The 14,672-nt window shown below is 43.1% G+C and overlaps 1 protein-coding gene across 2 annotated transcripts in view; it reads left to right on the top strand.

Annotated features, from left to right (window-relative positions):
- Positions 1-14,672, top strand: part of LOC139272680 (sprouty-related, EVH1 domain-containing protein 2-like) — a 133,742-nt gene that overhangs the window by 72,569 nt on the left and 46,501 nt on the right. For both annotated transcript variants that reach the window (XM_070888767.1, XM_070888768.1), the window contains exon 4: positions 8,327-8,391. In XM_070888767.1, coding sequence (XP_070744868.1) covers positions 8,327-8,391 — 65 coding nt within the window. The remainder of the gene's footprint in view (positions 1-8,326; positions 8,392-14,672) is intronic.

The following is a 14,672-nucleotide window of genomic DNA, read 5'->3' as shown; positions in this document are numbered from 1 at the left end:
TCAATATTTTGTACACCTCAATGAGGTCTTCTCTCAACTGCCTCTGTTCCAATAAGAACAAACCCAGCCTATCCAATCTGTCCTCATAACTAAGATTCTCCATTCCAGGCAGAATCCTAGTAAATCTCCTCTGCACTTTCTCCAGTGCAATCACGTCCTTCCTATAATACTGCGACCAGAACTGCACGCAGTACTCCAGCTGTGGCCTAACCAAAGTATTATGCAATTTAAGCATAACCTCCCTGCTCTTATATTCTATGCCTCGGCCAATAAAGGCAAGCATTCCGTATGCCTTCTTAACCACCTTATCCACCTGGCCTGCTACTTTCAGGGATCTGTGGACAAGCACTCCAAGGTCCCTTTGTTCATCTACACTATTAAGTGGCCTACCACTTAATGTTTATACCCTTTCCTTATTAGCCCTCCCAAAGTGCATCAACTCACACTTCTCTGAATTAAATTCCATTTACCACTGCTCTGCCCACCTGACCAGTAGATTGATATCCTCCTGCAGCCCATGACTTTCCTCTTCATTATCACCACACAGCCAATTTTATTGTCGTTTGCAAACTTCTTAATCATACTCCCTATATTCAAATCTAAATCGTTGATATATACCACAAAAAGCAAGGGACCCAGTACTGAGCCCTGCGGAACCCCACTTGAAATATCCTTTCAGTCACAAAAACATCCATCAACCATTACCCTTTGCTTCCTACCTCCAAGCCAATTTTGGATCCAACTTGACACTTTGCCTTGGATCCCATGGACTTTAACCTTCTTGACCACCCTACCATGTGGGACCTTATCAGAAGCTTTGCTAAAGTTCATATACACTACATCGTACACACTACCCTCATCGACCCTCTTGGTTACCTCCTCAAAAAATTCAATCAGGTTAGTCAAACACTATCTTCCCTTAACAAATCCGTGCTGACTGTCCCTAATTAATCCCTACTTTCCAAATGTAGATTTATCTTGTCTTTCAGGATTTTTTCCAACAGGCCTGTAATTACTCGGTCTATCCCTTTCTCCCTTCTTAAACAAGGGTACTACATTAGCAGTCCTCCAATCCTCCGGCACCATGCCCAAATCCAAAGAGGACTGGAAAATGATTGTCAAGGCCTCTGCTATTTCCTCTCTTACTTCGCTCAACAGCCTGTGATGCATTTCATCCGGGTCTGGGGACTTATCTATTTTCAAAGCTGCTAAACCCCTTAATACTTCCCCCCTAACTATACTTATTTCATCCAGAGTATCACACTCCTCCTCGATAGCAGTTTCTGCATTGCCCCCTTCCTGCAAAGTATTCGTTAAAAACCTTACCAACATCTTCCGCCTCCACACAAAGATTACCCTCATGGTCTCTAATAGGCCCTATCCTTTCTTTAGTTACCCTCTTACTCTTAATATATTTATAGAACATCTTAGGGTTTTCCTTAATTTTACTAGCCAAGAATTTTTCGTGGTCTCTCTTAGCATTCCTAATATCCTTTTTAATTTTGCCTCTTAACTTTCTATATTCCTCTAAAGATTCTATAATATTTAGCCGTTGGTATATGACATAAGCGTCCCTTTTTTCTTTATTCTCTCCTGTAAGTCCCTAGACATCCAGGAGGCTCTAGAATTGTTATTCCCAATCTTTTTTTTTTAAAGGGCACATGTTTGGCCATTATTCAATCAGATTCAAGTTGGTTATGGATAAGGACAAGGATAGGCCTGGAATAAAAGTCCCGAATTGGGGAAAAGCTAATTTTGCTAAGTTAAGGAGTGATTTGGCCAGTGGACTGAAAACAGCTACTTGTGGGTAAATCAGTGTCGGAACAGTGGGAGGCATTCAAGGAGGAGATCCATGATTTCACTTCTCCCGTGTAAATAAATTTGAGTAAAGAATTTTGTTACTAACATTTATTTGCATTATTGCCCTCATTTTGTGAAAACCATGTAATTGTACATATATATCTGATCAACTTGTACAGTAATTTAATTTAAAAAAACAAGGAATTTTGGATTTGATACTGTGCTGAATAACTGCGCATGGCACCATTCAGCCACCATACCTCAGTTGAAAGAAAGAAAAGAAAGACTTGGATTTATATCGTGCCTTTCATGACCACCGGACGTCTCAAAGCCTTTTACAGCCAATTAAGTACTTTGGGAGTGTAGTCACTGTGATTATACTAATTGTGTCAACCTTTGTGATTGTAAGTGTAACCAAATTAGCTGCAGGGGAGTGCTGCCCATTCATGAATATTCAACTTGTCATCTCCATAATTTCAAAATGATTTGGTCAGTATTTGTAAGTTACGCCTTGCCAAAGAGTGCTGGATTGTTTCAATAACCCCACAGAGTGAACACCCCAAGATGTTAAATCGCAGCAGGCTTTAGTTTTGTTCAGCTGAACTTTACCTGACGTTGTGAAAATAGGTAGAGACGACTAGTTTACATCAAGGTGACAGAGATAGAAGGAAAGCTGCATCCTTTTGAGTAGGATTGCTCAGGTGTTTTTTCCATTTCATTGTTGGGCTTTGAAAAGATTTGTTTTCTCTACTACCACAAGACCATCAAGTTCAGAATAAGCAAAGGTCGATCAGTCATCTTGGACCACTGTTCGCTGATTATTTGCAATGCACATTGTCTTCTCGAACTTGCTGGGGAGGTGAATAACCACATAAGGGGGTCAAGTTTCGGCTGCCCGCTAGAACGGTGCACATCGGAGAGGCCCGCCTAATTTATCGAACAAAAATTGCGGCAATAACTTGCCCCTCAATTCTCCGATAGCTGTAGGCCCAATTCCACCTCGGCCAGGAGCTGCTGGGGGCGGAGCTACAGCCCTGCGCCAAAAACAGTGCCGGCAGCTGTGCGCGTGCGCAGTATCTGCCGGCGTCCTGTCTTCGGGGCGACGACCCTATCCCAGGCCGAAGGGACGTCGCCCCTATCCCTGCCCGAGTGGCCTGCGCATCTTACCTCGACGGCGGGGCACACCCACCTGGCCTCACGCTGGGGGCGGGCCCCACCCAAAGAGTCGGCGGCAGCCCAGAATCGGCTGCGTGCGGGCCCTGCCCGAAGTCCTCGGCGGGGCCCGGCTTCTTCTTCTCTCTTCCCCCTCCCCTATCTTCCTCTCTTTTCTCTTCTCTCTCCCCATTCCCCCGTCGTCTTCTCTTCTCTTATCTCTTTCTCCCCCCCCCCCCCCATCTTCTTCTCTTCTCTCTCCCCTCCCACCCCTCCCCCATCTTCTTCTCTTCTACCCCCCCCCCAATCTTCTTCTCTTCTCTTCCTCCCCCCTCCCCATCATCTTCTCTTCTCTTCTCTTTCCCCCCCCCCCATTATCATCTTCTCTTCCCTTCCCCCCGCACCCATCATTATCTCTTCTCTCTTTCCCCCCCCCTCCTCTTTTCCCTGGTGCTGCAGTAGATGAGTAGAAAAAAAAAAATTATTTATTGAGTGATTTTTTTTATTTAATTTTTAATTTTTTAATTTATTTGCATTGATTTATTGGTTTATTTATCATTTATTATTGATGATGACTCTTTATTTGTAAAAGTGAAGTGTTTAATGTTTGTAAACCCCCCTCTCTTCTCCTCTCCCCCCCCCCCCCCCCCCCACCCCATCTTTCGTTCCATACGCCTGATTTCCAAGTGTAGGCAAGGTTTTTCTGAGCATACAAAAATCTACACTTACTCCATTCTAAGTTAGTTTGGAGTAAGTTTTCGCTGCCTAAACTTGCAAAACAGGCGTAAGTGGCCGGACATGCCCCTTTTTTGAAAAAAATTCTGTTCTAAAATGAAACTGTTCTAACTCACTAGAACTGCAATTTCTAAGATACTCCATTCTAAACTAGTTGCTCCAAATAAGTAGGAGCAACTCAGGCCGAAACTTGACCTCAAGATGACTCTATTAGTAAAAATGCTGTACATCTTGTACATATGCCATACAGATTATAAAGGAATCCAGTTTCGTCCCCAATGTTAAGGTAGCCAGCTTTGGCCATAGCAACATATTGGGTGAGAACAATTAATGTCAATATCTCAAAATTGAAAAAGGAAAATTGCTCTAGGTTCTCACTTGTGAGCATTATCCAATGAAGATTCCTTTTTGAAGCACAATCGCCCCACCATTGGCGGCTGTGCCTTCATCTGCCTAGGCCCTAAGCTCTGGAATTCCCTCCAGAAAACTCCACCTTTCTCCTTTTAAGACGCTGCTTAGAATTTGCCTCTTTAACCAAGCTTATCTGTTCTAATATCTTGTAAAAAATTAGAAAATGCTGGAAATACTCAGCAGGGTCAGGTAGCATCTGTGGAGAGAGAAACCGAGTTAACGTCTCAGGTTGATGATCCTTCGTCAGAACTGTTTTTAAAAAGTTGGAGGTGTTCAGCAAACATTTGTCCAATTTGTGTTTGGTCTCCATCTCAATGTAGAGGAGTGAGCAGTGAAAGTAGTACAAATAAATCGCTGTTTCACCTGGAAGGAGTGTTCGATGCCCTGGGCGGTAAGAAGGGAGGAGGTGAAAGGGCAGGTGCTGCATCTCCTGCGCTTGCACGGGAAGGTGCCGTGGGAAGGAGAGGGACTGTTGGGGGTGATGAAAGAGTGGACCAGGGAGTCGCGGAGGGAGCGGTCCCTTCGGAATACTGAAAGAGGAGGGGAAGGGATGGAAAGATGTGTTTGGTGGTGACATCGTGCTGAAGGTGGCGTAAATGGTGGAGAATGATCCGTTGAATGTGAAGGCTGGTGGGGTGGAAGGTGATGACCAGGGAAATCCTATCGTCGTTCTGGGATGGAGGGGAAAGAGTGAGAGCAGAATTGCGGGAAATGGAACAGACATGGTTGAGGGCCATGTCAACCACTGTGGAGGAGAATCCTTGGTTGAGGAAAAAGAAAGACATATCGGAAATAGTGGTATTGCATCATCAGAACAGATGCGACGAGACGAAGAAACTGGGAGAATAGAATAGAGTCCTTACAGAAAGCGGAATGGGAGGAAGCTAGCTGTGGGCTTGTACCAAAATTTGGTTGACGGCCTGTCCCCAAAAATGGAGATAGAGAAGCCGAGGAATATCTCCTTGTGTGGCGTGGTATCAAATATTGTTTGATAAATCGCTCCTGTGAATCGCCTTGTGAGGTTTTACTACTTTAAAGGCGCTATATAAATACAAGTTGCAAGGACTGTATCAGGCCAAGCTATGATGGCCTTTAGTGGATGAATGCTGCTTAGCTATCAATCTCTAGGCTTACAGATTTCAGAAAAACACTACTTGTCTGAGGTAGAGCCTATAGAGCCACATCCCATACGAGTTACTACTTTGAGGACAGGAGGGCGGAGTTGAGAAAATTTGAGGAGCACATCTCTCTCTTTGTTATCTCCTTCATACATGTCACCTGTCCATAGATGCCATATATGAAAGAGATACTAAAAACTGCCAGAAACTTAGCCAGCTTCTTTTTGAAACAGCTAAGTGAGTGCACCTCAACTGCATTTGGGAATCTAGTTTTGAAGATGGCAGAGTGCTTCAGGTGTTGGTGATCAAGGTTTGGTGAGTAGCTGCTGCTTGATGGCACTACAGTATTGCGTCACATTGCAGATGATGGAGAGGAGGCTGAAATTTAACTGGGTTGGATTTGCACTTCTTTTGTGTATAGGGCATACCGGGGCAATTTTCTACATTGTGGAGTAGGTGCCAGTGTCATAGCTGAATTGTAACAGATTGGCCGAGTTTAGGGCATCCAGATTTGGTTCACAGATCTTCAACATGACAACCAGGATATTGTTCAGGCTTGTAGCCTGCCCTGTACCCAGTGCGCTCAGCAAATTCTTCATATTGCATTGAATGAACTGAATTGACTAGACATCAACATCCAATAATAGTGGATACCTAGGAGGAGGCCGATGAGTATCATTCACTTGGTACTTATGGCTGAAAGACATTTACAAAACACTTCAGGTTTGCCTCTTGTACTCATGCTGGACACTGCCATGGTTGAGGATATTCTTGGAGCTGCCTAGTCATTTATCTCAAGCTTAAGTATAAAAATGGGGAGCAAGTTATGCTTCACTTGTATAGAGCCTTAGTCAAATCCCATCTGGAGTGCTGCGTTCAGTTTTGGGCACCGAACCTCAGGAAGATATATTGGCCTTGGAGTGGGTACAGCGCAGATTTATCAGGACGTGTGGGGGCGGGGGGTTACATTGAGGACAGGTTGTATAAACATCCAAGATTGAGGGATGATCTGATCGAGGTGTTGAAAATATTAATAGGGTCGATATGGAGAAACTATTTCCTCTGGTGGGGGAATAGAGAATCTGAAAATTAGAGCAAGACCATTCAGGAGCGAAATCAGGAAACACTTGGACTGGAACAATTGGCGCTTTCAAGACTGAGATTGATAAGATTTTTGTTAGGTCAGGATATCAAGGGATCGGGAGCAAAGACGGGAAAATGGAGTTGAGGTACAGATGAGCAATAGTGGAGTAGGCCTGGGGCTAAATGGCCTCCATATTTTCCTATGTTCCTGCTCCCAATAATTTTCTGATTATCCACCACCATTTTCGATTGGATGTGTAGGGCTACAGAGCTCACTCTAAATAATTTGAGCACACCAAGGTCCCACAAACAGCAATGTGATCAGATAATTAGATTTTTAGTGATGTTGGTTTACATTTCTGCTGTTAGTCCGTGGTGCCTTGTTTTGGGCAGTTCGATTTGTTCTTGACCTGTCCCACTTAAAACTGTAATAGTGCCACAATACACAGAGTATCGTCACCGTGGAGACGAGACGATCTTCTTGAGGACTGAGCAGTGGTCATCCATATCCGTGCTATCGCGGACAGGTGCATTTGTAATAGGTAGTTTGATGAGGACAAAGTCAGTAGGTTATTCCCCTGTGGTAGTTTACTTCACCATCTGGCAGTTATGCCCTTTGGTATTGTCCTACTTCAATCAGTACTACTACTGAGCCATTATTGATCGTGGACATTGAAGTGCCCCATCTAAAGTCCAATCTGTGCCCTTGCTTAACTCTGTGCTTCCTCCAAGTGGTGTTCAAGGTGGAGGAGTTCTGATAATTCAGTTGAGGTGAGGACCAAGGAGTGGTTTACTTGACCCTGTTTGATTTTCATGGGACCAGTGTTAATGTTGAGTGTACCCAGGGCTGTTCCTACCCAACTGTATTCCACTGTGCCTGACTTCTGGTGGGTCTGACCTGCTTGGTGGGGCAGGATATTGGCTGATTTATCTGACTGAGAAAGATAATATCAGGGTGTTGCTTGCCTGGGATATTGACTGATGATCTCGGCTCTATCTATGTCACATTGTTGCTTGACTCATCTGGAGATAACGCTCACAACTTGGGAGCTGGTCTCCAGATTTATTTTTATTCCTTCCGGGATGTGGGCATCGCTGGCAAGGTCAGCATTTATTGCCCATCCCTAATTACCCCAGAGAAGGTGAGCCGCCTTTTTGAAATGTACAGTCCTTGTGGTGAAGGTACTCTCAGTGCTGTTAGGGAGGGAGCTCCAGGATTTTGACCCAGCAACGATGAAGGAACGATGATATATTTCCAAGTCGGGATGGTGTGTAACTTGGAGGGGAACTTGCAGGTGATGGTGTTTCCATGTGCCTGCTGCCCTTGTCCTTCTAGGTGGTAGAGGTTGTGGGTTTGGGAGATGCTGCTGAAGAAGCCTTGGCGAGTTGCTGCAGTGCATCTTGTAGATGGTGTACACTGCAGCCACGGTGCGCCGGTGGTGGAGGGAGTGAATGTTTAAGGTGGTGAATGGGGTGCCGATCAAGTGGGCTGCTTTGTCCTGGATGGTGTTGAGCTTCTTGAGTGTTGTTGGAGCTGCATTCATCCAAGAAAATGGAGAGTATTTCAGGATTCATTTGGCCGAGATTGTAGGATTGTTGCCAATAGTTTGTCTCAGTTCTTTTATTTTTTAACTTTCTTTTTACAACTGACTGACTGGCTTGCAAGGTCATTTTTGGTGACATTGAGAGTTAACCACACGTCTTGTCACGTGTCGGTCAGACCGGATACAGATAGCAGGCTCCCTTCCCTGAAGAACATTAATAAATCATTTTGGGTTTTAAGAGCAATCTGGCAGCTTTACTTTTCATTTTAGTTCTGATGCTAGCCCACAAATGGCCAAATTTAGTTTAAACTATCAAATCTCTAACTTTTATGTCCAGCGTCATAACCACTATATATTGTAATATTTTGAATAAAATTTGTTACTTGGAGAGTAAAGATTCTGTAACCTCTTTGGAAGATTCAGTTTTTAATAATGCACACTTTCTTTCTCCACCCCACAACCCCCTCCCCCCCCCCCTCCCAGGGTCAACCACATCATCTTCAACAATTCAGAATGAGGTGGAGGTCGGTGATGATGATGTTTTTACAGTAAGTAGCAACTACTTGCCAACATTGGCTACTTTCGTCACTTGTATCAACTTGCTAAATTAGTTTTAATATTTTTCATTCAAATTAAGTGAACTAACTGCTCCATGAAAATGTTCAGGACACTATTGACAACATTGTAGTTTTTTCCTACACAGCATTCGGTGTTCTTGAATGGCTTTTCTGAGACTGAGAATTGTAACATTGTATTATCACCAAAGTTTTGATAAGCAAGGCTAAAACTTGTGACGAGTTGAGAAGTGCCAAGTCTACTGGATTCCTTGGTGTGACAATGGACTTGAAGTTTCAAGCATCCAACTTTTCAGAGCGATGCTGTTATCTAGAATCACACTGTTTAAACGCTTCAGTCTAATGTTCGTTGGTTGGCGATATCGCTGTGGGCTTTCTCTGTCATTGTGGATACATGAGCCTCTATTCTGAACATGTTCTGATGACGAGGCATCTTTAAACTTTGACTTGTAAATATGCTAAGTCAATCAAATCAATTTGTTTTGAATAGTTATGCAATACCAAATATATTCTTCCCTCAAGAAAGACTTGCATTTATATAGCGCCTTTCACAACCTCAAGAGATCCCAAAGGCTTTACAGCCAATAAGTACTTTTTGAAGGATAGTCACTGCTGAAATGTTGTTCCCTCACCAATATTGCTAACAATTGTCCTAGTGTATATTTTTTTATATGTTCCTGTGATGTGGGCATCGTTGGCCAGGCCAGCATTTATTACCCATCCCTAATTGTCCTTGGCAAGGTGGTGGTGAACCGCTGCTGTCCTTGCGGTGAAGGTTCTCCCACAGTGCTGTTAGGGATGGGGTTTGCAGGAATTTGGCCCAGCAACAAAGGAACGGCGATATATTTCCAAGTCAGGATGGTATGTGACTTGGAGGTGATAGTTTTCCTGTGGCCTTTATCCTTCTAAGTGGTAGAGGTTGTGGCAGTATGTGGCTTGATAGTGCCCACAGATTCTCTACCCATAGAATGGGTCCCTCCAGCCTCTCGAGTTCAGATCCCTCCAGTAGTGAAGGTGTATGCACCACCAATCATTCACCTACTCCCATTTCATTCCCAGTAACCTTTGTCGATTTGGTCACATGATAGCTTGCAACTGCAACGTGCACATCATTCTCTCAGGAGTCATCGCTAGATGAATTCTGCTTTATTGTCATGCGCCCTTGACAGACGGGATTCTGTCACCTGGATGAATCCAGGATGAGTACAAAAGGCTTTATATTGTGCAGAACATCAGGTCTAACAATCCACATGGCCCTGATCCAATCCAGCATCAAGGCCTCATCCATCTGTCCATTAAGACAGATTATTGAGTGACTCATTGAAATGTTACTGCAGGCAGTGACTTTCTGCTAGATATCCTGTATGGAGGTAACTTGGTTCTATCCACAATATATGCAAGCATAGAAAATAGGTGCAGGAGTAGGCCATTCGGCCCTTCGAGCCTGCACCGCCATTCAATGAATTCATGGCTGAACATGCAACTTCAGTACCCCATTCCTGCTTTCTCGCCATACCCCTTAATCCCCCGAGTAGTAAGGAATGCAAGCGTTAGTGAACTGTGATATTTCATGTCTTACAATACTCAGGAAATGATATACCACCTTTCTGTGGCACTGTTCCTCATGTTGAATGCAAGTAGAAAATATAGGCCAGTTCAAAAGTGTTTGTGCTGCTTCAATATGAAACTAGGTTAGTTTGACTTCGGAATCAGCTTGTACGCAGTCCAACAGACATGTCAAGACACATTAGAATCTTTGCACCCCCCAACTGCTTGATGCCTTTTAAAAATGACCCTGAAATAAAATAGATCCTTTTAACTCCTCCATGTTGTCTCTCATTTTCCCACTCTTGCAAGTTTTCCTCCAACTCTCAAAAATCTGATAATACTTTATCGCCATTTTTCTTCAAAGAGGACAGATTCCTTGCGTGCAGCTTCCTTCGCCTGGATCTTTCAGTGGCTCACTGCTATATATCTCAGAACGGCATATCTTGGCTTCTGCACTGCGCTGTACATCTTGCAAGGACATCTGGCCAAATAATTTAAATAACGAGGGGTGTATATTCTGCATAAGTACTACATTTTTCTGAAACAATTCATAGCAAAAAGTGGGGTGCATGTTAAATATGGATGCTCACGGTATTCGTATTTGTTTTCTTCGGAACACATTTTAGCATTTAGCCTCAACTAACATGAGATTTATTTCTAGATAAAATCTGTGTTGAGATTATCTACTTCGCTAGCAGTAAGATTTTTTGAAAGTGCTGTGACCTTGTTTGTTTCAGCTCCTTTATGAGTAGAATTTAAATCCTGTCAGCAGCATCCACAGAGTGGTGGCTCGTACTAGCTTAAAGCCTGCCTTGCAAAATTAAACTTTTCACAACTTTTGCTCCGATAACTTGGCGGTAAAGCCAGCGTCCTATTGCATGTTTACCAGACTGTTCTGACACTTGGCATTTCATTCACTTCCATTCTTTTGTCGCCTCCCTATGAGGGGAGTAACAGGAGGCTGGGTTAAAAGGTGATTTCCTGTACTCTTCAGTCAAACTATCATTAGCAGCTGCTTCCCAACTACCTGCCAAAGTGATTTATTAGGGCACTGGGCAAGGGGAGTCTTGCTCAGTGTGCAGCCTAGTTCTCTGTTTTAATCTAAATCATCCTGCACTCTTCTGGAATGTTTGATTTTTATACGTGTATGTTTTTGAAAGACTTCCACTGCTCTCTGTCTCTTATACACACACGCTTATTTATGAGCTGGTAGGTAACCAGATAACACTAACTGAATGACGTGGTTTATTTTGTTTCATGTTGTAGCCCTAGCCCCGATGATGAATTGCTGTTGGTGGGTCAGAGAAACAGTTGCTTTCACTCTGTCAGTGCTGACCTGACGAGCGTGGTAGTAGAAGTAAAGGAAATGACCCTTTCTAAATGCTTGTACGGGGCCGAATAATTGCAGACAGCAGTAATACCAATGAGGATTTACAGCTTGGGGGCAAGAAGGGTACATAGCTGATGAATTATCGTGACTAAACAAAACTATATATACTTCGCGTCCATTCAAGCTAGCATTTGGAATTATAGCATAGCTGGTACATAATCATTGGTTGACTGCATTGCTTATTTAACTAAAGTGCGGTGTGTTGAGGTTCCTAGATAAATTAATACAAACCAGCAATTTGGACATCGTTGACTTCAGCCCTTTGGAAGTTTTTATTTTCAGTCTAATCTCTATAACTAAATATGAAACCAGCATTATTCAACAAATGGCAATTATGAAAAGTTTCTGCTGCCATGGTTTTAAAAGTCAGTGTGCTGGAGGTCAGTAAGCCAGTGTATGTCAGCGAAACATAGACAATGTTTCCTCCTTTCTTTGTCTTTCTTTTCCACTGTGGTGGAATATTTGATTTCAAGGGCCTTCGTGGTTAGAAAAAATGGCTAGTGGCTTGATGATTTTCAGGTATCCCTGCCAGAGTATTTTTTCTTTGACAATGAAGGTATGTATCTTCTCTCTCTTTCTGCTCTCTTACCTCTTACACTATTCTCCCCCTCCCCCCACCAACCCAGGCTAATTTATTTTCTCTTCTCCCCCCCCCCCCCCCCCCCCGCACCCACAAAAAAAACCTGCACCACATATCAAATGCAGTTGAAAGGCCAACCAACTTACTCTTGGGCTTTTACATAGACTGCTGTTGAGCTGTCCACTAGAAGATATTCAAGAGCAGACCCATGACGAAACTCCTTCCTCTTCCTCGGTGCTTCACCAGAGTGGCACCGCCGAAATGAATAGCTCATCATAAGCCAGCATTCCACTCCAGTGTGGCTGCCAGTGGACCCTGTTGTGACCTCTCATCTCTTCTGCAGATCTCACAAATGCCTCTCTGATGTCGGACTGCCTGCCCAATATGGAGGCAGCATTTCCTCCAACCGATCATTGCGAAGACTAAAGCCATTGTTTTTGGCCCCTGAAATTCTGTTTACTTGGATTTGCCCCATTTTCCCCTCTTGCCCATTTAACTCGGAGGAACCAAACCCTGGGAAACCTTTGGCATCTTATTCGAGTCAGAGCTGAACTCTATATTCTATTCATCACCAAGACAGTTTATTTCCACCTCTGCAACGTTGCCTGTATCTGCTCCTACTTCAGCCCCACCACAGCTGAAACCCTTATCCATGTTTTCTCACCTTCCCTCAATTCCTGTACCAACTTGTCCAAAGTCAGTTGCCCATATCCTTTCCTGCTCTGTTTTGCTGGCCTACATTGGCTCCCTGCCCCCCAGCACACTGATGTTTAAAATAACCATTCTTGTCTGCAAATCCTTCCTTGACCTCAGTCTGCCCTCTCTCTGTAACCTCCTACAGCCATATCGTCTCATACACCCTTCCGCTTCCAACACTGGCTGCATCCCACCCTCTTTTTGCCCCACCATAAGTAGCAGAGCCTTCAACCACCTTGTCCATACTTTCTTAAATTCCCTGCTTGAAGCCTCGGCCTCTCCCCTTCTCTCAGTATTTTACAAGCCTTATCAAAAAACATCTTTTTGACCAACCTTTTGGCCAGCTTTCCTAAGTCTTCCACCATAGCTCAATGTTTCTTTGTGTTTCTTTTCCACTGTGGTAGAATATCTGATTTCAAAGGCCATTGTGGTTAGAAAAAATGGCTAGTGGCTCGATGATTTATTCTTGTCTTTCATCCAATCTTGCCTGCTTTATAAATAAAACAAGATTGTCATGGTAGCCAGTTTATATGTAACATTATGGTTATTCATCCAATAGCACATATTTTCACAGTAAAATTCACATTTCTTTGCAAGTCGTCATTCATTTTTTTCAAATTGTGCCAAATTATTCAAAAAATTGCAGTTAAAGGAAAGTAGAGGTGAACAGCCTTAAAATATATGGCTTACTCCTGTTTCTTTTTCCACTCATTTTAGTGGCATCTTGGATACAATTCAAATTTATGATTGTTTTACAGTGCTTGGTTACATTTAGGTCATTGTATCTAAGTCTCTACCAATGTAGATATTCCAGCTTTGAAACTCTTAATTCAGAGTGACACTGGCAACCATTGTTCTCGATTCACAACAATACAAAAAGGCCTGTCTCTGTCTGTGTGTGTGTGTGTGTGCCTATCTCTGTCTGTGTCTCTGTGTGTGTGCCTCTCTGTCTCTCTGTGTCTCTGTCTGTCTCTGTGTGTGCCTGTCTCTGTCTGTCTCTGTGTGTGTCTCTGTCTGTCTGTGTGTGCCTGTCCCTGTCTGTCTGTGTGTGTGTGTGTGTGTAATTTGTAAATGTCAACAAGTACAGAATTAGAATAAATATATTTATATCTGTGTAGTTATTTGATTGTACCTTCTCTATTTTGATATTTATTGAAATACTGTACAGTTACAGGGATATGTTGTAGTTGGTTTAAGACAGAAAGGGGAGCATTAGTTTTAGTCCCATTATGCAGAAATATGCACAAATGTGGTTGGGTACGTATAACTGAACATGTTGAATAACTGTGGGTGTCATTTCTTCTCATACTCAACTGAGTCGACTAGGCCGCGCAGTCGGAGAGGAGTTGCACAATATATTTTTATTCAACAAAATAAACAGGAATCCTTCACTGGTATGCATTAAGTTAAATGAATAATGCAGCACGAGTGTCTCTGAAAAGTTTTACTGTCCCTCCCTTTAGTGAGGTGGTGGAGAGGACATACAAATCAGCTTTGTCTTTAGCTTTGGCAGCAACACGCAGAGTAGGCCAGCACAGCTTGTAAACATTATTTTGTTTGAGAAAGAGACAGAATTGGCAAATGGACAATAAGATGATTGACAACTTCCTGTTAGGCTAGTAAGGATTAGGGAATCCTAACACAGCGCTCTGAGCAAAGCCTGGGAACATGCTGGAAGGAAGTAGGGTCTGAAATTAGTGCAGAGAGCTTTGCCTGGCCCAGAGCAACCAAGAGTTTAAAAACAGCTCCATGCTTTCACTGTTAGTTGCTACCATCTGTCACAATGGTGACAGGAAGAGCGTTGACACAGAATTGGTGAAGGGCAAATTATTTTCTGAACACTGGTGGTTTAAAAAAAAGTAGCTTGCAATTTCCACATGATTATATTTAAAGTTACAGTATGGATGCCAGTATTGTTGGTTATTTTCAGTATAAGAGTTATATTGTTCCTCCTTTTTACACATTAAATCTGCTTTCTTTCATTCAAATAGCTTTCCAAAATTGTGTATTATAAGCACAATGCAATTAGTAAAACTTACT

Source organism: Pristiophorus japonicus, chromosome 9 (genome assembly GCF_044704955.1).
Source record: "Pristiophorus japonicus isolate sPriJap1 chromosome 9, sPriJap1.hap1, whole genome shotgun sequence".
In the NCBI taxonomy this organism is placed as follows: Eukaryota; Metazoa; Chordata; class Chondrichthyes; family Pristiophoridae; genus Pristiophorus; species Pristiophorus japonicus.
The sequence above is the reverse complement of the archived record's forward strand: the minus strand, read 5'-3'. Positions and strand labels throughout refer to the sequence as shown.